We start from the raw sequence: 24233 nt of genomic DNA, 5'->3' as shown, positions 1-24233 counted from the left end.
GAGATGGACAGTTGGTATAGGTAGTGTCTACACTAAAGTGCTGCAGCACTGCCGTTAAGTACTGCAAGTGAAGAAAAGAAATATGAAAGAAAAGGAAATACAAAATAGTTGGCTGAACATGAGAAATAACCCAATAATAACTACAGGCAAACATATGGGGGGGGCAGGGGAAGAAGGGGAAAGGGAAAATGGGATGCACACATTCCTGCTAAACACTCGTAATTCTGAGTCTGAAAAGGAAGTAGAATAGTGTATCTAAGTTCCAAGAATGCTGAGCAAAGGGCATAGCTTTAGCCCAGAACAGAAGAAGGGACTAACGTATGGCTGCTGAAACATAATCCTGAGTTTTTTCTTTCTCTTCTGGCATTTAAACACTGAAGATACCAATTTATACCCCAAATCTATGTTTGCAAAATTCATTACATCAAATGGCGGCGGTGAAAAAATTCTGGAAGACAGGACGATTGAATTCACAACTGTCAGCATTGAAGCAGGCTTATGCCTGAACTCCAGTCCAGACAGCTAAATACTGACCGGCTGTTTTTAACACACTCCGTTTGGTTTAGTCTAAACCTACAACAGGGTTTGGAAAAGGAAGTAGAGTGATCAAAGGGTGATTTTTCAAGAGCAGACACCAAAGGGGCTTCAGAACTTAGACTGGAGGCTCAAGTCTGTCATTTCACTTGCAGAATTGAGAACTTTTCATTTTGGATTGGTCTCAGTTTGGGGAATAACTGTGCTTACAAAGGGATTCACATACTGTAGTACGTATGAGAAGGGGAGCCGTGTTAGTCTGGATCTGTAAAAGCAGCAAAGAATCCTGTGGCACCTTATAGACTAACAGACGTTTTGGAGCATGAGCTTTCGCGGGTGAATCCCCACTGCGTCGGATGTGAATACCCACTTCGTCAGATGCACCCGACGAAGTGCGTATTCACCCATGAAAGCTCATTCTCCTATACTGTAGTATGTTTCCTTTTATAGAAACTTGCTGTGCAAAGCGGATTTCAGGAAAAAGTCCGTTTGGAGGTTGTTGCTATTTTCTTGTGCAGAAGAAAGTAGCTTCTGAGTATTAGGGTGCTGTTCTCTAACATCACAACGTGTCACTTCATACTACACAGAAATGCAACAGGGGAGCGGCAAGACTTTCTGTAGAAAGTTGGAGTAAATTCCTAAGAGTTGAATCTCTACAAAGCTTTCATAGTTATTGAACTAAGAGACTCTAACTAGAGCATGGCAAACAAGAGGAGAGCTCCCATCCCCATCTTTCAAAGCTGCACATGCAAGTCTGAAAAGCCTATTGCAGGAAATATGAGTGGTGTGTTAACAACCCACCTCAACATTGCACACTTGTACTGGCTTTTCCTTTTCACAAACATTTCTACATGAACTTCTAGCTCATGACTTACTGGGACAGCAGGAAAAGCGGACTCATCTCCTCTTTCAGTTTCATTGGAAGTTACGGTTTCTTCCAAAGCCTGAGGCTCCTCCCCAGTCTGTGGTACATGCGGACCTGCCTGATGGAAATACTGCAACTGCTGGTGACTATGGCTATATAAATGTCACAGAAAAATCAAGACACACACATGGGAGTTAAAACTTAATGGAAATATGCTTAAATTATACTTCTTTTGGAAATGCCCTTACATATGTTTGCAGAAGTGCTATTTACCCACTGTTTAGTATCATGCCATTTTAAACGCTTATTTTGCCCTTATTCGTAGTACAATGTTTTGTAAAGAAATGTATATTCACTTACTGGGACACATAGAAGAAAATGCCATAGCTGTGATAACATCTCTTCCCTGGATCAGGGTACAATGGTACCTGAGGGCCAACCATATTGTTCCTCTTTGTAAATTGGGCAGGTCCCCTAAGTTTAAAGGGTTAAAAAATAATCTAGCTACCAAGAAGCACCTACAGATTCTCTCAGATGAAACTCACCTGTAGAATCATTTATTAAATATCTCAAGATGAGCTAGGGCTAAACCTGTGGGAGACCGAACAGGGAATGAATACTGGTCTTTGTTAGAATTCCAAGCCTTCATACCTGGGCATTCTATATCCCCTGCCACGCCTCGGAGGACGGTAGTGACCATAGGATGCTGTATTCCCAGAAGTTTGAGAGTAATTAAATGGAGAAGGGTGACCTGAAGGAACATTGTGCCACGGTGGAAGAACTGTCTGACTCCTATTATAAGCCATTGTCGTGTAAGCTTCTTTCCCACGGACTCTCCTAAACGGTTTCTTCCATGATTTCATACCCATTCCTGCAATTTCAAAGAAGCACAGGAAAAAAAATAATGAGGGTGCAAATGGAAAAGAGAAGTTAGATCAGTTAAACATCTGTACGGATCTACGTGACTGCCTTAAATGGAAAAAAACTCCAGAGGTACATTCAGATTATAAAGTAGTGCTAGACAATTTCTTATGAGAAATTATGTAAGTTAATATTTGCATATGGAGTTGGGGGGGGAAGTCACCCACCCAGAAAAATGCAACCAAATGTGTGATCTTATTAAAATACTAATTTAAGCCTTTAGAGGTAGATGAGCAGAATGTTTAATAAGCTTCGTACGCAAAGAGTGGCCTCCCAATTTTGGCTAGGCCAAGCCAGTACTCTCATCGTTCAAACTCCTCCCTTAAGACCTTACTTTGCGATTCCCATGGGGAACGAGTGATTTTCTCATTGTTTCCTCCTCTTTGACTGGGAACCCCGTCGCAAGCAGGGTCAGGAGTCACTTGTGTCACTGGTCTGAAGTTTGCCAATGGAACAATATACCTACATGAAAAATACTAGTGTAAGTAGTGCCCAAGGAATGCATGCTAATGCAGATCAGTGCCACGTTAGACAAAAAACACTGCCATCAAGTGTGAGCAGATCTTACTAAACAGACTTTTCTTTATTTAAGAAGCTCATAAAAACAAAGACATACATTTCTAAACTACGTACATCTGTGTTAGCCAAAGCCAGGGGACCGTTTAAATATAGCTTTTTTTAGCCTTCCAACCCATGTGTATGGTAACCCTACTTGAGATTTCTCAGAGCTAGATGAGGGCAAAACAAAAGACGCCCCTGCTATAGACATGTAACTTGCATCGATGGCAACGCCATCCTTTAGAGACAGATCCAGTGTCAGAGGCAGAATCATCCCCGGAACAGCACTAGTAACATGCACAGTAATGTGTACACTAGTCAATGTCCCCCCTCCCACACTTATAAAAATTTGGATCCCAGCATTGTCTTGGCTTTCAGAGACTAGCTAGCTACTCTCAGGATTGTTTTTAATTTATCTTTAATCCAGTCTTTAACTCCTGCACATTCTTTCACTCAAGGGCACGCTGCAATACCTGTCACTTATAATGTGCACATAGCACCAGAGTTGTGCTTTTTAATCTTACAGATAACAATCCAGACAGATCATCAGAGGTAATTTTGGGATGTCCCAACACGTGGCATTTTTGCTAGAGGTATGACATTTATTGTATGGCATTTACAAAACTCCCCAAATGAAGGGGGAAGGGCAAGGAGAGAACTTGAATGAGAGTTGTCAGAACCCGTTATTTAGCTGTGATGTAAGTCCCACTCCTAAGAAGTTCTAGAAGCCAGCTGTATAGACTCATTGTTCACCACGAACTCAGCCCAACAAGTAGGAGACTCTTCTGCATGGCAGTTAGATTAGACCTGGAATGTTTTCAGTGAAAACCCAAGAGGTATTACCCCTGCCATCTGCTACCAGTGGAATGGTAGCTACTGCCATGCTGTTAAACTGGTAAGGAACGGGGTCTGGTTTTTATCTTATATTTTGAAGCAAAACTGAACCCAGAGTTTCAAAACATTCCGACAGCCACAATTTAAATGTCTGTTGGGAGAGAGGTGTGTATGTGCAGACTCACCAAAAAGGAGAATTTCAGCAAATAAGAGACACAGCTTTAAGGCTGTCTCCAGATTACTTACCTTTCTGCCAGCTCTTCAATGAACACGACCATCGTGGTATCATCAGGTCCAACATCCTGGATATAAGCATTGTAGTACTCACCCCCAGGCTCCAGACATACCTGAGGAGGAAATAAAGGGGGAGTAGGTAAACCCAAATGGTGACACATTAATGGTGCTCTGGTTCCCCCCAATGGTTGGTAACATAGGAGCTGTTTTCATGCTGCTCACATACCACTGAGCTAGCTTCAGAGTCTTGGAAAACCTAAGTCCAGCACTCCCCGCCCTACCCGACAGAGACAGTAGAAGAGTGGGCAGCAGAGGGAGAGAGACTGCAGGAACAGATACAAACAACAGCAAGAAAAAGAAGAAGAGATGACCTCATGGATGGAACAAAGGCAGGGAGGGGACAGGTCAGAACCAGAACTGCCTTGTACGATTCAACAACTAAACTAAACAGGACCCACTGCACTAGGCACTGGACACACACAAAACAAAAAAACCCTTATTGTCCATCTTTCATCTCCATTCTGCTGAGGTTCGTATACAGTGCTGGTCACTGTGGCATCTGTGCATTTCAAGAGTTCAGTCTTAGGCCATGGCTACACTGGCGCTTTACAGCGCTGCAACTTTCGCGCTCAGGGGTGTGAAAAAAACACACCCCTGAGAGCTGCAAGATACAGCGCTGGAAAGCCTCAAGGGCACACGCTCCCACAACTGCAAGCTACACCTGTAGAGGATGTGGATTACGTGCAGTGCTGGGAGAGCAATCTCCCAGCGCTGGCGCAGCGACCACACTCGCACTTCAAAGAGCTGCCGCGGAAGCGCTGCCGCGGCAGTCCTTTGACGTTTCAAGTGTAGCCATACCCTTAAACTCCTCTACTTCCAGGATTTATAGCACTGGTTCCTGGTCAGCTTCCAAGCAGCCTTTCCCATGTACTACCTTGTGCTAGTTTTGAATTTACAGAAAGTTAATTTAAAAAAAAATCAATCATTCAGATGACCCCATCATATTTAATAGCTATGAGAGAAGAAATCTCTGAAGACCCTATGAGTTCAGATAGTTTTATGACTTAATATACTTTATTTAAAGCAACTTTAATCATTCATCATTACTGAATCTGCTTCAAGTACTAACCTGACATTTGTCTCCTACATAGTACTTTCTCCCAGCAAACATGAAGTAATCAGTTTTTCTAAGTTCTACAAGAGATCAAAGTGAAAGTTTAAGCTAGGTTCATTTTTTACCATTACCCAGAATTGCACTCAAGTATTATAGCTGAAATGAGTGAATTATCTCCTGTATTTTCCTGGACATCACTGTGTGAGCACTCTGAACTACCAAGTAGTCCCTTCCAAGGCTTGAGCACTAGGGAAACGTTGCACTCTCCCCACAACTTGGGATGCCACAAAGCATAGTGACAACTCCCATGTGACTGCCGGCAGTCGGGCTCTGGAGGAAGATTGGCATGCAAGACAATCTGGGAGGCACAAAGAATCCAAAAGCACTTTACAAAATACATATGCAACAACAGGATCACTTTGCTCATCACTGAAATTCAGTCTTTTCTGGGACCAGCGTGCAGCAATGCTATATAGAAATGTTGGGCCAGAAACAAAGGACGTCCCTTTCTTCTGAGGGTATGGCTACACTTGCAGCTGTACAGTGCTGGGAGTTAAACCAGTCTTCGTACAGCTGTGTAGGGAAAGCACTGCAGTCTGTCCACACTGACAGCTGCCAGCGCACTGTCCTGGCCACATTTGCAGCATCTGCAGCAGCATTGGGAGCGGTGCATTATGGGCAGCTATCCCAGCATTCAAGTGGCTGCAAGGTGCTTTTGAAAAGGGGGTGCGGTGGAGCGTGATAGGGCGCATGGGGGAGAGAGTGAGAGTGGATTTCTGGAGCCGACACTCTGTCAGCAGCTGCCTGGCAAGTTACAACCCCCTCCCCGACCCTCTCTCGCTCACTGAAAGTGCCAGATAAGCAGCCTCCCTGAAACGGACCCCTCCTCCCCTACATCCCTCCTGCACACCGCGCTGCTTCTCTCGTCAAGCCCCCTCTCTTCAAGCAAACACTAGCTGTGGGCGTTCCAAAGGGAGCTCATTCACAGCAAACAGGAGCTGTGTTTGTTTTTTTGATAAGCAGCTCCAGGAGCCCAGAGTTCACATTGAAACAAACAGAGGCATCACAACAAAATGAAGAGCGTAATCTTTACTTAAAAGCATTATGAGAAGCTTCCAGAGGTCAGTTACAGCGTAGTAAGATTATTCCCTGTTTACACTGGCACCCCAGCGCTGCAACACCAGCACTGCTCTCTTTAGTCCTCTCGTCGAGGTGGAGTATAAGCAGCGCTGTAGCCAGGGAGATACAGCGCTGTATGTGCCTTGCCAGTGTGGATGGGGGAGTGTAACAGAGCTGCACGGAGCTACATGCGTCAGTGAAAAGCTCTGGCAGGAGGGAACTGCCAGGGTCTGTCTCCACTACTGCCCTCCTGCCAGAGCCTTTCCCTGCTGTGAGAAAAGGCTCTGGCAGGCCGGCTCCTGGAGCCTTTCCCAACTGCTGGAGCCTTTCCCTGCAGCGAGCAGAGAGACAGGAGAACCATTGCTTGTGCAAGTACACACACACCGGGTTCAGACAGGTCTTCACTCGACTTGCCTAAGCAGAGCCTCACTGTCTACACTGCTACGAATACCCATGCTAGAGATGTGTGCAGTGTACCTACTCCGCACCTCACCAAAAGCAGCAGGCAGTGTAGCTGTACTGGGATTCGAAAGCCCAGCCTGGCTAACGGAAGAGAGGAAAACACCAAATGCTGACCAGTTGTGATCATTTTGTAAGGCGGGATGGGATGTAGCTGGATAATTGTAATCTACTTAAATCTCCCTGACAGGGAAATTCTGAAAAGTTATTCTTCCTTTATCACTCCCAAGTGTCTGTACAGCGCTGTCGCACACTGGGAACTGGCTGCTCTGTTTAGTCCCAGAAAGGAGTGGACTGAATTTCCGTGATGAGCGAAGTGAACCTAGTGTTGCATTCACGATCTGGGATTCTTTGGCGTGTAAGATGAGATGTGGGGAGAGAGGGTATCATTTCCCTAGTGCTCAAGCCCCTGGAGAGCTGGAGAGGAAGGGACCACTTGTCTCATTTGACAGTTCAGAGTGCACAATAACCAACCCTGCTCCTTTACTGTTACTCTGAACCCAAACATGTTTATGGAACACGAGCCTTTGTGCAGACACTGCTACTATAAAGTAAAAACATACCCCCCCCATTTTACATCTGAACACTATCTGAAAATAGTGTTACAAGACGATACTCTGCTATTGCACTTAGTTTTCCTGAATCCCCCTATATTCTAGTCCAGAACCAGTATGTTTTTCTCAACAGATCAGATTTCAGGAGCATGATGGACATCATAGAAGACTGGAAGTACTCTAATGGTTGCTTAGAGATGAAAATAAGAAGTCTCTGTCTGGTATCAGGATGTATGCTCCACGGATATGTCTGCTGGGTTAGACAATGCCCTTTACGTTTCAGGTACATGGCTATCTGCTCAAGCCCCTGTGCAGGTCCAAAGTACTTGTAAATCAGTCAATAAAATGACCTCATTGGGCCTCAATAACTTTTACTTTTAGCCAGGAATTTACAGCATAGACAACATGGCTTTTTGGGTACCTCTTCTGCTGTCCAACCAAACTTCAAACTCTACATTTCGATAGATCCGAGGGTCCAGGGCTTTTATCACTCTATACGCAAAATGCATCTTTCGTGGGCTTTCTGGCTGCTAAAACAGAGTTAAAATGGACAACAATTAAAAGCGTGCCATATATTCACAACCCTTTCCTTTCCTTGCAGAGGGTCTAATTATTTTAAACAGGCATATACACTTTGTCTTCTCTGCCTCTTTCAGTTACACTAGGACAGGCAGTTTGTTTGCTTCAAGTAGAGAAGCAAAGAAGAATTTGAACAAGTCTTTAGGTATTATTTGCTTTGTCCACAAGCCTCAGAAGCCATAACTTCAAAATGATCTTTATTTAACCACGGGCTCTATACTGAGCTGTTTGATTTCAGGATAGAAAGTTTTTAGTGAGGAGGTAAAAATAGGGAAGGAAACTAACTAGGGGCTGACGTTCAGAAGCGGCTGACCACACAACTCCAAATCAAAGTCACACACACACACATGCTCCTTGAATGTTAGCTAGAGCAGCGTTTTGAGCCAGGCCTGGTAAAATGGAACAGCAGCACTGTTCATGTGCCTAAAATAAAATTAGATTAAATACGATAAACTAGATGGTTTCTAAGTAAGAGTCCAGATGAGGGTTGGTTTGCCAAATTTTGTTTTTAAAACTGCTTGTTTATTTTTAAGCTAGCTAGAGAACAAGAGAGTATTATCTCATAAAAAGCTTACTGCTGAGAGGCTCAACAATTAATTTAGAAGACAAGATAAAGAATACCAGGGCTAAAAATGAAACATGCACATGTAAGTCTGCGGATTTACACCTGTTTTATTTCCTCAACAGCAGCATTTAGAATAGGAAGGGCTGGTTCAACCTTAATCACAATATCATGAACACTAATGACAAAGAATTGAAGGATTCTCCCTTAATTGCCAAACCTTTGCCTCTTCAGTGCCTTGTCTGAGTTTATCTTCAGGAGGATTGTCACCGTCTTCCTCTCTAAGCAATTTAAAAATAGGATTACAAAATACAATGCAAGATTTCTGGCCAGCAATGAAATCAACAAGATCAAAGTGGCTGAATGACCTTACAGAAGAATTATGGTGCCATCAAGTGATAAGATGCAAGCCAGAACCAAAGACTATTCTAATGTACTACAAATATGAAGTTGTGCACCTGCAACACTCAAACACACTAAACCTTTTTCTGATTGTAAATACAATGCTCTCCCCCCGACTCCAACCCCTTCAATTGAGGTCTTTCATGCAATAGCAGCTAACACTGTTTTATGTTTAAGGAAAGGTCAGCCCAGTTCCATTTTGCAAACTTAAACACTCCTTCAGTTGTTCCACTCATAGGCATTATGGAGTCCCCCCACACCCTTATTTTTTATATCTGAAGGACTCCTTAACAAGGGTGTCTACGTGACAAAGTGTTTAAGAACTGCCAGAGCCAGCAACATAAGTTGAGTTCTTTCCGGCTTGCACGTCATCACAATTAATTAGGTCAAATGTTGTTGTCTCATCTGCACAATCCCATTGGTTCCTACCCCATCAGAAATAAGCGGGCTCCACAGTGGCACTGCAAATGAGGGCAGGGTTTGGTCCTAAACTTAGGGCATAGTTTTGTTAGCGACGTACAAGCCAGAATAGAATCCAGCTCACTTTCTCATAGTATTAGCAGTCTTGCTGCTGCCATACTGATAGGAATTAAAGTAGCATAATAGTTTCTTGCTAAAGGAAGCCAATGTTTCTGCTTACTCGTGATTTGTTCAGTAAGAAAGTGCCAGTTGACTCAAGCCAGTGGGAGAGGTTGCTGCTCAACCACACATCACTTCCCAGTCCCAGGGAAAGCATGCTGCTTTTTCCACAATATGCTCAGACTCTGGCTCGGTACCAGGACATTGGAGAATGAAGGCAGATGTTCCATGTGGCAGCTCAGAACACAACTGGTAGGCTAATCTCCCCACCCCTCCAATAAAAAATACAAACAAACAAAAAAAAAACACCTTTAAGTGATCAGTTACCATTCACAGGATAATTTGTTTTTAAACTAGTACCTCCTTTCTGATGAAGTGTTGGACCCTCCCTTGGGAAGGCTATCAAAGTTTGCATCCTCACTTCCAACAGAGGCACTGTTTCTGTTCCTTCTGTCCACACTTCGAAAACTGTCAACTGCACTTCTCAATTCCTTCTTCTCCACGCCAAACACATCTTTGTACAGGATCTCGTACAAGACAGCTGGGAAAACAAAGCACATAGAACCCAATGGTTTTGACTCGGTGCCAGACAAAGAACACCTGGAGTCTGATAGGTGACCTTAGAGTAGCAAATGTGCTCACTGTGGACTTCGAGAACATATCAATTACACTAAACGCCATTCAAAATGGTTAATGAGCTTTCCACTTTCTTCTCCCTTCAGTACCCCTCTCCTCCCAAGAAAGAGAACAACGTTGAGAAGTACTTCAAATACACTATTTGTAACGGAAAGAGTAAGAGAGTTAATTTACCCTGACAAACAGCAGCATCTGCCTGAGATTGTTCTGTATACACAGAGTCGTAATGGGAGTCATCGGAACAACACAGCAAGATCTTGTAAAAACAAACAAACAAAAAACTTTGAGGAAGAAATCAAATAAAACTAAACATGTTCTAGCTCAAGACTACAACTCCTTTACTCATTCTAAGGCCAGGGCTTTAACTCACTGTCCAAACGATGGCAGTGCTTAGTATAAATACAAACAAAGTGTTAGAAACAGAGTTGATCCCTACAGAAGAGATTGTAGCAGGTGTACAAATAAGTTTGCCTATTACCTCCATGGACACTCTTTAGTCATCTCATGAACTGTTAAAGGTCAAATATGAGAGACTTTACTGAGAGTCAGCTACCTTATGACCAACTAATGGTCTAGACGCTAAATGCCAATCACTCTTGCATTTCAAATCCCCAAACTGCAAAAACTTATTGGCCCACGAGTATCAAACTAGAGGAAAAGCTAAATACAGAACTTTCCCTACACCCTGTAATTGTGTCAAAACCTCAAGTGGGTTTAGACTATTTACTGCTTTACATAATGCAAACCCCATGAAAAAAAATCAAGGTAATTAATTTCTATCCAGGAAGGAAAAAAGAATACATCCCAAAAATCTCCTCTGCTCACTTTTGGGGGAGGGAGAAGAGTGCCCTTTCTTCACCCATATATTTGTCTAATCTTGACACCTTCACTTTGTTCATTCACAACTCAATCCAAGTGTCTCATTCTAGCTAGTGAGATTATAAAAAATAGCCACAGGGAACTGTATTGGAAAAGAGGAGATTAAGGGGGGATATGACAGAGGTATATAAAATCATGAGTGATGTGGAGAAAGTGGATAAGGAAAAGTTATTTACTTGTTCCCACAATACAAGAACCAGGGGCCACCAAATGAAATTAATGGGCAGCAGGTTTAAAACAAATAAAAGGAAGTTCTTCTTCACACAGCGCACGACCAACTTGTGGATCTCCTCACCTGAGGAGGTTGTGAAGGCTAGGACCATAACAGCATTTAAAAGAGAACTGGATAAACTCATGGAGGTTAAGTCCATCAATGGCTATTAGCCAGGATGGGTAAGGAACGGTGTCCCTAGCCTCTGTTTGTCAGAGGGTGGAGCTGGATGGCAGGAGAGAGATCACTTGATCATTGCCTGTTAGGTTCACTCCCTCTGGGGCACCTGGCACTGACCACTGTCAGTAGACAGATATTGGGCTGGATGGACCTTTGGTCTGACCCGGTACGGCCGTTCTTATGTTCTTATTCAGGCACCATCACCCAGAAAAGTCACAGTTGATCAAATGGGAAGATTCCTGGGCTGTAATATCATAACTCCTGCAGCTAACAGGAACTTAGTCTAGCAAAATGTTAACTACTGTTCAATGAGAGTGTTCAGCTGTGAAAGCATCAGCCCTGCTGAAGTTAGCTTTGGTTTTGTTTTTTAAGTGGGCAAAACGTGCAGAGACTTCACAGGAGTTACAAGAGCAAAACGGAAGTGACAAGCTCATTTGAACGGAGTGAAATTAGAGCCATCTAGGAGTGGGAGGATAGAAAATTGGCTCCCATTTCCTTACCTTGTCTTCAAAGCCATTGTTTGTAGCACAGGTGGGCGGCTGTCCAGGTTCCTGGTACAGAATAAAGTCTCGGCTAGGCAAGAAGAGGAAAATCAAGCGAATTGAGACAGAGCAGGTGTTTAATGCAAGTGCTTGTTATGAAGACATTGGAAGGAATAGTTTAGAGAATCCACTGTTGGCTAATAGAGAGAATGGGAGCAGAATATTTTTCCTAACAAGTGAATGCCGACATTAAATTTAAGCAATAACTAAATTCACAAAGAGGAACCATTTACTTAAAAGAAGAAATATTTGGTAAAACCTACAAGACCTGGTTTCAGATAAGATACATCTTTTTATTATTAGTTCAGGTATTTCTGATCTCAAGACTGATTGCTCTGATAATGAGGCAATTAACCCTTAACAAAGTAGTTCCCAAACGGGTTAAAACCTCAGTACAGGATGCCATTAGAACCTTGTAGAAATCCAATTGTCTATTTCGGACTGGAACAGCATGCAGAGTGTTTTAGCACCTCTGCCCCAGGCTCCTAAACTGTTTGTTCAGAAGTGGCAGTATTTTTTATAAGCAAGACAGACAGTACCTGCAGCAGACGCAAATGTCAGTTGAAATGATAATTTATTTTAAATGCATTTCCAGGCATGTACACCGAGCAGCACTTCTCACTTCCTGAATTTTCAAGGCCACCTCATATAGTGAGCACAGAGTTTTACTTTTGTGTTGGCAGTTAACTTTTATAGCCAGCATTAGAAGTTTCCAATGCACACAACTCCACATCATTTCATACACTTCCTATCAGTAAGTCTCTCACCGTAGACTTTTTTTTAAAAAGAGTTTAATAGTTATGAAAAATGCCACATAGATATCACTAGAGACCAAAGCCCTCTGATAATTCACAGAGCCAGTATTGCCTGGGCAGCAGCAATGAAACCTCCAGTAGTCGGGGTTAGCTCAATCTCCATGGCCACCAGATCTTTGTCCTCTTGGGAGACTTACCTGGGATGCCAATTCAGTACATTTCAGGACGTGGGATCATCTTTACCTGGAATTGGTCTTCAGCCACCCATTCATGTAATAAATATTGACCGGCAGTCACTCCTAAGCCAAGCTGGCCTCAAAGCTAGATGATCATAATGGTCCCTCCTAGCCTTAAAAATCTATTAATCAAGAGATTCTGGGCCCCACAGCTAGTACCCTTAAACATCCAAAGCCCATTACAAAATTAATTTTAATTTAAAATTAAAAAAGGAAGAGACTTACTTATACATCAGTGATAGAGCGCTTATTTCCAGCAGGCCAGCCCTTCCCTATGTGTATACAAATATTTTGAGATCATGTTAGAAGGTACGAAAAGAACTGTTCTTCATCAAACATGGAGTGGAGCTGACCACCGAGCCTGCCCTGCAGTCCCTGGAACGCTATACTGGTTTTCTATATACCATTAATTCAGCTAGTCAACATTTTTCATGATTTTTTTAAAAAGCATTTTCTGACCAGCTCTAACTACGGTGTAAAATTCTATGCCCATCGTCAAAGCTCTAAAAGACTCAGATCAAGCTCTACAAAGGAACATAGGCGTGCGTACAGGGTGTGCCCAAGCAAACCCTAATGCAGGGGTGGGCAAGCTCGTCCTGCCCAGCCCGCCTGAGCTCCTGGCCAAGGAGGCTTCCACCTCAACCCCCGGCGCCTAAGCGCTTAGTGTCCAGGAGCAGTCCTGGACAGCACGGCAGCAGCGTGGCTCCGGCGGGACGTGAGCTCCTGCTGCACGGAGCCGTGTAGTCAGGGGGTGGGGCTGCGAGCTCTGTTGGGCCGAGCGGCAGGAGCTCCTGGACATGGCTCGCTGAGACTCCAGGATAGGGGGAAAGCGGGGGTAAGCAGCATGGTAAGGGGCCAGGGCCGGGGTTGGATAAGGGGCAGGGAGTCCTGGGGACAGTCAGGGGACAGGGAGTGGGGGGGGAGGGTTGGATGGGGCAGAGGTTCGGCCGGGGGAAGGGTGCGTTCAGGGGATGGGGAACGGGGAGTTGGATTGTGGGAGTCCCGGGGGTCTGTCAGGACTCAGACGGGGGGTGGATAGGGGTCAGGGCAGTTAGGGAACAGGGAGCAGGAGGAGGTGGGGCCTGAGGGGGGCTGTCAGCAGACAAGGAGCAGGACAGGTCGGGGATTCTGAGGGGGGCAGTTGGGGGCAGGAAGTGGGTGGGGGTTGGATAGAGGGCAGGGCCAGGCTGTTTGGGGAGACACAGCCTTCCCTACCTGGCCCTCCATACAATTTTGGAACCCTCGGGCCATACAGTTTGCCCACGCCTGCCCTAATGTCTCAAAAAAAATGGCTTTGCATTTTAATTTAAATGGCATGATACTCTATATAGAAAGCTCACGTTCGCTCGCAGCAGGCGTCCCCACTACTGTGGCACCGCATCGCCATTGGTCCTCCCCTCCCCTCCAACTACGATTCTAGAAAATTCTTAGACCTATATCAGCGGCCACGTCAGGCATGCCCAGTGCAGTGTCTACAGTGTTTGTCGCGTGTACCCTACTGAAGGAGCATAACAAGCCCGTGGCTTTACATTTTAATTCAATTGTATGATACCCCCTTTTCATTTTAAAATATGGATCCGTTCATTGTTAAGAGAAGAAAAGGAGCAGACAAGCTGTTCATGTGAAAGCACCTTTTTGAAACTAGCACATGTAAAAAAACAAACTAAGAAGTACACTGCCCCAATAGCGCCGTGACTCATGGTTTTTTACATTGAACAAGAACTGGCTGTGTCAGTTAATTACAATGATGTGATTGAGGAATTTACATCCATAACACCTGGTGAGCGATGTCTCATTCTCTAGGACAGGAAGATGAAGAAACCTTAATCTGTTTTGGTCACTTTGGATTAGCTCATTATCTGGTTAAAGATCATGAAAATTGATTGCATCTTTGTATACGCCTGGTTATCACTACAGCAAAAATGTGGTATTTTGTGTCTCATTTTAAGTAAAGTTTAGTTGTAAATTGTTTTAAAATTAAGTTTAGTTAAGTTTTAGTTTCTTTAGTTTGTTTGATGAATAAAAATAACATCCTTATGATTGAGTATTCAATAAATGTTTGCCTTTAAAATAAGATTCCCTGGATGCGCACCCTAATGAAATGTGCTGCGCATGCCTACGCAAAGGAGTACATCTGAATATATTTCCCTCTGCAATAATAGTGTTTCATAGTGAAAAGGAGACGGGTCTACTCCTCAATCCTTACAAGTTAGTGGTAAGGGTAAAACCCCTCAGAGGCTGCCTTAAATATTTGTGGGCATTGAAGAAAACCCAACAAGGGGTGGGAGGAGAGAATCAATGTGAAGTGATGATGTACCCCTAAAATATTAAGTTCTATCTTTTTGAAAATTCTGATTCTTTCTGCATCTGGAAATTTGTAAAATGTGAGAATTCCTGAAGAGCAGATCACGTACATGGGACAATTAAGTATTCAAGTTTTGGCCCAATAATCCTGTGTAAAGTTGCAGCTAAACTCTACTAGCTAGACCTGAGGCAGTCTCAAATATATTTTTAAATATTTCTTTGATAAACATGCTAAATTTGCTTTAGATACTGTTATATCCTGCTCATGTTCACTAGTTAAAAATCTTCAAAGAAACAGTAAGTATAAAGGGTGCGGCGACTCACCCCTGCGGCACCTCCTGCTGGTAATTGGGAATTAGCTCTTTTCCAGACCAGAGCACCCTCTACAGGCTGGTGTCCTGCTGCCGCTGGCCTCCATGTCCCTCCCAGACCCCGGTGCCCCTTTACCCTGGGGTGCTTCCCCATGGCAGTAAACCCCCCCACACACTCTGCCTCTGTCTTTCCCCTTCCTGGGGAACCCCCAACCCACTATCCCCATCTTGCCTTAGTCTGGGCTACTGCCAGTCATCACCAAGTCCCCGTTCCCTGGGGCAGACTGCAGTGTAAAAACCACTCATCCTAGGAAAGGGCGTTCGGGCCTGCTGTCTTCCCCTGCCACCCAGTACCTTTTTAGGCCTTGATATCAGGCCTGAAGCCTGGGAAGTCACCAGGCCTGAGCTCCCTAGCTCTACCCTCCATACCATCAGCCGGTCCCTGCTCTCTCCCAGCCTGCAGGGAGCCTGCCCGAGTGCCTGGCTCACAGCCTTCTACAAGGCCAGCTACGGTCTGATTGAGGCATGGCCCAGTTGTGGCTGCTTCCCCATCAGCCCAGCCTTAGGCTCCCCCGGGGCTGTTCCAAACCTTTTAAGACAGGAGCGGGTGACCGCCCTGCTACAGTAAGGAAGCAGGGTCCCCCCCAAAAAAACTGGGAAAAATGCAAAATGTGTCAAACATTTGCTATGAATTATGCACCCAATTTTGTAACAGCCTTTTAAAGGTCCAGGCTGACAGGACCAAAGTTTGGTTCCCTCAGCTGAAGTTACATTGTTGTGGTTTGATAATGCCCCTCTTCTGCCCACAAGCAAGAAGCAAGGCCCTGATCCTGCCATCAGATCTAGAGTCCTACTGCACCCACGCAACGTCCTACTGAAACCAAGACAGCTCTGTTCAGGTGCACGTGGATCTGACAGCAGGACTGAGGTACAATAGAAACAACATTCAAACCCACATTCCAGCAAACATCATGAGCTTTCTGGGCTCAGCCTCAGGAATACGAATCTGGCCTTACCTCTGGATCTCCCAGCCGTTTCAGATATTCTTCAAATGATCCTTCCACATACTTAAAAAGAAAAGATAGAATTGATTTAATTAGATGCATATCATTATTCCATCTGCTGGAAACATTAAGAGTTAGAAATTGCACTTGTATTTAAAGAGTTTAGAAGAAAACTGAAAATATTTTTCTTATTTGTATTAAATAGTGCCTAGGAACCAAGTCATGGCTCAGGACTCCATTGTGCTGGGCAACATACAAACAACAGATGGGCCCTGCTCCAAGGAGCTTACAATCCAAGTCTATATCCATCTGTTGTCTTAGGGCTTGGCTACACTCGAAACTTCAAAGCGCTGCTACGGGAGAGCTGCTGCGGCAGCACTTTGAAGTGTGAGTGTGGTCGCAGCTCTCCCAGGCTGCACGTACTCCACCTCCCCATGGGGATTAGCTTGCAGCGCTGGGAGCTGCACTCCCAGCGCTGTGGCACTGTTTACACTGGCGCTTTCCAGCGCTGTATCTTGCAGTGCTCAGGGGGTGTGTTTTTTTCACACCCCTGAGCGAGAAAGTTGCAGCGCTGTAAAGCGCCAGTGTAGCCAAGGCCTTAGACAATTGGGGGAGGAAGGAGTACAAAGAAACAATGAGACTATATTGGTCAGCATATAGGCAGTGGTCTTAGCCCAACAGCCTTCAGGTTCATAAGGCAAATAAGCAGCTTTCCTGATCATGAATGATTTCTCCCTTGCCCCTACATTTAGGAACAATTGTGTATGTATGTGCTTAGTAAAGGAGGTAACTTCTTGCTGAAAAGCTGTTTTATCTATATGCACTAGATTGGGGCAGGCAGCCTGTGGCATGCAAGCTGATTTTCAGTGGCACTTACACTGCCCGGGTCCTGGCCACCGGTCCGGGGGGCTCTGCATTTTAATTTAATTTAATGTTAAATGAAGCATCTTCAACATTTTTAAAACCTTGTTTACTTTACATATAATAGTTTCATTATAAATTATAGGCTTATTGAAAGAGACCTTCTAAAAACATAAAAATGTATGACTGGCATGCAAAATCTTCAATTAGAGTGACTAAATGAAGACTCGGCACAGCACTTCTGAAAGGTTGCCAAACCCTGCACTAGATCGAACAGAAAAAAAAAATCCAAGTCAGAATTATAGCAGTGTTTCCTCAAACATAGTAAGGAAGCACATGGGAATGTCTTGTGTCAAACATAAGGTCTGGACGGTCCAGATACCTCATGCACATGCACAACTAAATGTACAATTTGGTTATCTGGGACTAATACTTTGGTCTGAAAATAGTTTAATTTTAACAATTTGCCCCACCTGCTCCCATTCAGTGCATTGCAGACGTGACTTTTCAAGCATGTTTGTTTTTAAATTGCAGGGTAACTATTTTAGCGATTATGAAATGTTATATCTGCTCCTCTAGTTGCAAAGGGATTGCTTAAGGTTGGGAAGGTAGCTAGCCTAAAATACACAAGTGCAAATACACAGCATTGCTCACCCCAGCCCTTCCTCCTGAAGCCAATCTGTTAGATGCCACATAGTTTTACTGTCTTTTCCTTTTATTGGATAAGACAAAGATCTTGTCTGCTCTGTATGGAAGTTAAAATAGCACAGCAATAATTGTGAGTAGGAACTTGTGCAAGTGCCTGTCACCAAAAAAATCTCTCATCTCACTATTATACAGCATGTTCTGAGATCAGCTGGATGTCTCCCTCCACCCCAATGATAGCTGCATTTAAGTGGGGTCATCTCAATTGATTGGCCTCTTACAGTTGGTCTGGCTACTTCCACCTTTTCATGTTCTCTGTATGTATAAATATTTTCTTGCTGTATGTTCCAGTCTATGCATTCGATTAAGTGGGCTGTAGCCCACGAAAGCTCTTGCTCAAATAAATGTGGCACCTTAGAAACTAACACAAGTACTCCTGTTCTTTTTGCAGATACAGACTAACACGGCTGCTACTCTGAAACCTGTCATTAAGTGCCGCATGTCCACAGCGTACAAAGCACTTTAATATCACTTGATGTGAAAGACTGCACAGTATTATAATACTAAAGAAGCAAGTTTATTGCTTTCAACATCTATTTTGTGGATAAAACATTTAGAATTGTTCCCTTAAGAGGCAGGGAAAGCCATCTATGAATTAGAGTTCTGACAGCCAGTAGAGTATTCAGAATGCTCTTCCAGAACCAAGTTGTTTCAAAGGATTCACAGGACCTGTCTATACCGGTAAGTTTACCTGTTGCTGATAACCACTGACCCATTAGAGCAACAAGCACATTTCTGAATATTCAGTAGTATTGTAACAAACTAGGTATATAAAGGCACCACAGTTGTTGGCAGGGGTTGAATTTGTGGTCTTCTGAATGAAAACCACAGACCTCTACCACCTCAGTTACAGTAGAGAAAATAGTGGTCATCCACTGAAAGTGTGCAGTGACATTTAACCATGGTGTGTTATGGGCTTTAAGAGCCATGCAGTATTCCACTGTTCTTAGAGATGCATGTTTTACTTCAGGACTGAGTGTCACACACACACACACGAAGGTTCAGTTTCACAAGACAGCTTATTAATGTCTACATGGTACTGTAATCATAGTTCCTTAAAGCAAGAGCTCAGATGTTTAGAGTAACTGTATATTATCTTTTACAAATAAAAATGTTGTGCCATATGTTTCCAGTTCAAACTAGATGGAAGGATAAACAAAAATAGATCTGGGACTAGGGTTTTTGACTTCTCGAGGGCTAACTTTAAAGAATTAAGGAAATTAGTTAGAGAAGTGGATTGGACTGAAGAACTTGTGGATCTAAATGCGGAGGAGGCCTGGAATTACTTTAAGTTGCAGTTGCAGAAACTATCGGAAGCCTGCATCCCAAGAAAGAGGGAAAAAACCATAGGCAGGAGTTGTAGACCAAGCTGGATGAGCAAGCATCTCGGAGAGGTGATTAAGAAAAAGCAGAAAGCCTACAAGGAGTGGAAGAAGGGTGGGATTAGCAAGGAAAGCTACCTTAGTGAGGTCAGAACATGTAGGGATAAAGTGAGAAAGGCTAAAAGCCAAGTAGAATTGGACCTTGCAAAGGGAATTAAACCAATAGTAAAAGGTTCTATAGCCATATAAATAAGAAGAAAACAAAGAAAGAAGAAGTGGGACCGCTACACACTGAGGATGGAAAGGAGGTTAAGGATAACCTAGGCATGGCCCAATATCTAAATCAGTACTTTGCCTCAGTCTTTAATAAGGCTAATGAGGAGCTTAGGGGTAATGGAAGGATGACAAACGGGAATGAGGATATGGAGGTGGATATTACCACATCTGACGTAGAAGCCAAACTTGAACTGCTTAATGGGACAAAATCGGAGGGCCCAGACAATCTTCATCCGAGAATATTAAAGGAACTGGCGCATGAAATTGCAAGCCCGTTAGCAAGAATTTTTAATGAATCAGTAAACTCAGGGGTTGTACCATAAGACTGGAGAATTGCTAACGTAGTTCCTATCTTTAAGAAAGGGGAAAAAAGTGATCCGAGTAACTATAGGCCTGTTAGTTTGACATCTGTAGTATGTAAGGTCTTGGAAAAAATTTTGAAGGAGAAAGCAGTTAAGGGCATTGAGGTCAATGGTAATTGGGATAAATTACAACATGGTTTTACTAAAGGTAGATCGTGCCAAACCAACCTGATCTCCTTCTTTGAGAAGGTGACAGATTATTTAGACAAAGGATATGCAGTAGACCTAATTTACCTCGATTTCAGTAAGGCACTTGACTCGGTTCCACATGGGGAATTATTAGTTAAATTGGGAAAGATGGGGATCAATAGGAAAATTGAAAGGTGGATAAGGAACTGATTAAAGGGGAGACTCCAACGGGTCGTACTGAAGGGTGAACTGTCTGGCTGGAAGGAGGTTTCTAGTGGAGTTCCTCAGGGATCGGTTTTGGGACCAATCTTATTTAATCTTTTTATTACTGACCTTGGCACAAAAAGCGGGAATGTGCTAATAAAGTTTGTGGATGACACAAAGCTGGGGGGTATTGCTAACACAGAGAAGGACTGGGATATCATACAGGAAGATCTGGATGACCTTGTAAACTGGAGTAATAGTAATAGGATGAAATGTAATAGTGAAAAGTGCAAGGTCATGCACTTAGGGATTAATAATAAGAATTTTAGATATACATTGGGGACGCATCAGTTGGAAGCAACAGAGGAGGAGAAGGACCTTGGAGTATTGGTTGATCGCAGGATGACTATGAGCCGCCAATGTGATATGGCCGTTAAAAAAGCTAATGCAGTGGATGCACCAGGCGAGGTATTTCCAGCAAAGATGAGGGGTTAGTACCGTTATATAAGGCACTGGTGAGACCTCACCTGGAATACCGTGTGCAGCTCTGGTCTCCCATGTTTAAGAAGGATGAATTCAAACTGGAACGGGTTCAGAGACGGGCTACTAGGATGATCCGAGGAATGGAAAACCTGTCCTATGAAAGGAGACTCAAAGAGCTTGGCTTGTTTAGTCTAGCCAAAAGAAGGCTGAGGGAGGATATGCTTGCTCTTTATAAATATATCAGAGGGATTAATATTAGGGAGGGAGAGGAATTATTTAAGCTTAGTACCAATGTAGACACAAGAACAAATGGGTATAAACTGGACACTAGGAAGTTTAGACTTGAAATTAGATGAAGGTTTCTAACCATTAGAGGAGTGAAGTTCTGGAACAGCCTTCCAGGGGGAGTAGTGGGGGCAAAAGACATATCTGGCTTTAAGACTAAGCTTGATAAATTTATGGAAGGGATGGTATGATGGGATAGCTTAATTTTGGCAATTGATCTTTGATTATCAGCAGATAAGTATGCCATGTGGGCGGTGATGGGATGTTGGATGGGATGGGATCTGAGTTACTGCAGAGAATTCTTTCCTGCTGGCTGGCGAGTTTTGCCCACATGCTCAGGGTTTAGCTGATCGCCATATTTGGGGTCGGGAAGGAATTTTCCTCCGGGTCAGATTGGCAGAGGCCCTGGAGGTTTTTCGCCTTCCTCTGCAGTGTGGGGCACGGGTCACTTGCTGGTGGATTCTCTGCAGCTTGAGGTCTTCAAACCACAATTTGAGGACTTCAATAACTCGGATATAGGTTAGGGATTTGTTATAGAAGTGGATGGGTAGGGTTCTGTGGCCTGCTTTGTGCAGGAGGTCAGACTAGATGATCACATTGGTCCCTTCTGACCTTAAAGTCTATGAGTCTAAAAACAAATGTAAGTTGACTAGAAGCTAATGCACAGTATACAGAGTGAGGCAAAAGAGCAAGCATTTTCCCCTCAACTTCTCATCTCGCTTAATACTAGCTTAAACCCGTGATTGGTCAAAACGTAGACACTAACAACAAATCACAGTACAGTGCGATGTAGAATTTCAGCGCACAGATCTATGTAAATAATGTTGATGTGTAACCCCCATTATTTCCTAAGTTTACACACAAAACATTGCATCTCATAAACACAAGTCTACTTACAGCCTCAAAGTTCTCTCGGTTTTCCCTCATAAATGAAACACAAGCCTTCCTGACTTCCTGATGATGAATCTGAGAATAAAACACCTAGAAAATAGAGAAGGTGTGAAAAGGCACTGAAACAAAAAGGTTGCAACTCATTTTAAATTGCACTTTTACACTAAGGCTCCTTTTCCGTATAGTTCACATCAGTGGCTCTCAACCAGGGGTCCAGGGCCTGCTGCGGGGTGGTGAGCAGATTACAGGGGGACCGCCAAGCAGGGCTAGCGTTAGATTCACTGGGGCCCAGGGCAGGAAGCTGAAGCCCCACTGAATGGGGCTGAAGGCCTGAGCCCTGCCACCTGAAGTGTTAGCCAGTGCCTGAGCAACTTGCATCCAGCATTTACAATGGTGTTAAATATATAAACAAGTGGTTTTTAATGTGTAAGGAGGGCCTGTGCCATGTGAAAGGGGTCACCAGTACAGAAGTTTGCAAACTGCTGTGATAGTCCAACAGGTCTATAGGTCGATTACAACTAACAGTCTATAGAAAGTGATTAATCATTTAATAAAACCCTTTATAGGCTACTCATAAATAGAACCTCAGTATATAGCAGGCTCCTTTTTGGATGCACATCTGTGCCTTCTGTTATTTACCCATGCATTTGTAAGGGGAAGAATTTGAAGTTGCTAAAAGAAAATTAATGATTGTTAATTAGGTAACCACTGGTAGAGTATTAGTCCAAATGAGACCCTTTACCCCAACCTCTGGCAGCTGGGAGAAAAGGGAAACTAGACCCTAGCTACAGCTCACTTTGCAAAACTAGAACCAACCCCCATTTTGTAAGAGAGAGACCAGAACTGGAAACTTTGATGCAACTCCTGCTGCGCCAGCTTTGGGAATAGAGACAAAAGATGAAGATGTCTCCAAGGTGGATACTTCAAAGCCAAAAATACCAGGTGACACAGAGTCCTGTGGCATCTTCTGGACTAAGAGAAGTCCTGGAGCAGGTGCTTTTGTGGGTGAACACCCACTTGGCCTGATGCACCCTTATGCTCCAAGACTTCTGTTAGCCTACAAGGTGTCAGGGGCACCCTTGTTGCTTTATACAGCTGCAGCCTAACCCAGCTCCCCCTCTGCTCCAAAATCCAAATGGGGCCTTACCTCACCAACCCCAGCCCCCCCCCTCAAAGAAAGTAAGTGGGGTTGGACTTGCAAGCTGAGCAGGCCCTGTTTAGGAGAGAGGGGACCAGAAACGTGGGGGCAGGGAGAGGAGAAGTTCTGAAGTGGCTGCTAGGACCTGGGTGTGGGGGGAACCAGGCAGGCCCACGAGCGGCCCCCGGGGGCGGGGGTGAAATTCCTGCTACCTGCTCGGAAACGGCCCGAAAGAGGCAGGAGGCGTCTCTGGCCGTGAGCTTGCGGTACAGCCCCAGGCTGGCCAGATACGCGTCCATGGCGATCTCGTTGTCGGACTTCTGGCCGAAGTCTTTCTTCCAGACCGGCTGCATCTTGCCAGCGGGGAACTCCTGCGATGTGCCCGGCGAGCCCTCGGCCGGGGCGGCGGCGCTGGCCCCCGGGGAGTGGCGCGGAGGGGAGGCGCCGCTGGGGGGCGCTGCGCGCACGCGGCTCCCCGGAGTCAGTCGGTGCGCGAAGCTCCAGTCATGGTGCTGCGCGGGGGAGTTTAACAAGCCCGCAGAGCTCGCTCTCGGGGCTGGGGGGCTGCTGCGCCTTGCAGCGCTGTCCGCTCCAAGCAGCGGGCCTCGTGCTCAATGCGCGCCGCGAGGAGCGTTTCCTGCGCCCGCAGCAGAAGCTGGCTGGGGGCTGTTTGCACACGTGCGCTAACTTGCCTGTGGAATGCATCCAGATGGAATCCGGTTCGAACCCCAGAGCCGGTCCCAGGCTATAGTTCCTTGGACTGCTCTGCTTTGGCCTGGGGGGTGGGTATAGTCCCCTTTCACATCTGCCTCCTAGCAGGTGCCAAGGCGCTTCTGCTCCTTTTCTGCCTAATCCACAGAGCTGCTGCCATTCAGTTCCACTGAGCCAAGGAGGCAGCAGCGAGGAGAACATGCACGTGGAGGCTCATGGAGATGTAGTGCAAGTCAGTAAAAAGCACTGGGCTTTCTTGTTTATGTTTGTAGGCCCCAATCCTGCAAATCATTGAACTCAGTGGCCCCTGTTCCCACGGCAAATTCCTCATGTGCAGCTTCAGGGGCCATATGGGGTTTTGTTCTTGAAATGGCTTGTTCTTTGACTGAAAGATCACTAAAATCCTGGAAACAGCTGCTCTCTAGTTCTGCATCCCACCCCAGGGAGAGAAGGGATTTCATGCTAGGCTGAGTCCATGTTTAAGTTTAGAGCTT

The 24233-nt window shown here is 44.6% G+C and overlaps 1 protein-coding gene across 1 annotated transcript in view; it reads right to left on the bottom strand.

Moving 5' to 3' along the window:
* Positions 1–23381, bottom strand: part of LOC127033621 (putative bifunctional UDP-N-acetylglucosamine transferase and deubiquitinase ALG13) — a 48663-nt gene extending 25282 nt beyond the window's left edge. Inside the window, exons 1-16 of the mRNA XM_050921611.1 lie at positions 23241–23381; positions 21897–21980; positions 16385–16435; positions 12979–13025; positions 12761–12781; positions 11721–11793; positions 10125–10206; positions 9675–9855; positions 8554–8614; positions 7614–7722; positions 5076–5140; positions 3959–4059; positions 2655–2782; positions 2051–2270; positions 1760–1873; positions 1410–1551 (exon numbers count right to left, since the gene is read on the bottom strand). Of these exons, the coding sequence (XP_050777568.1) occupies positions 1410–1551; positions 1760–1873; positions 2051–2270; positions 2655–2782; positions 3959–4059; positions 5076–5140; positions 7614–7722; positions 8554–8614; positions 9675–9855; positions 10125–10206; positions 11721–11793; positions 12761–12781; positions 12979–13025; positions 16385–16435; positions 21897–21980; positions 23241–23381 (1620 nt within the window). The remainder of the gene's footprint in view (positions 1–1409; positions 1552–1759; positions 1874–2050; positions 2271–2654; positions 2783–3958; positions 4060–5075; positions 5141–7613; positions 7723–8553; positions 8615–9674; positions 9856–10124; positions 10207–11720; positions 11794–12760; positions 12782–12978; positions 13026–16384; positions 16436–21896; positions 21981–23240) is intronic.
* Positions 23382–24233: the final 852 nt, after the last annotated feature.

Source organism: Gopherus flavomarginatus, chromosome 13, assembly GCF_025201925.1.
Source record: "Gopherus flavomarginatus isolate rGopFla2 chromosome 13, rGopFla2.mat.asm, whole genome shotgun sequence".
Classification (NCBI taxonomy): Eukaryota; Metazoa; Chordata; order Testudines; family Testudinidae; genus Gopherus; species Gopherus flavomarginatus.
Note: the sequence above shows the minus strand (reverse complement) of the source record. Positions and strands in the feature narration are given on the sequence as shown.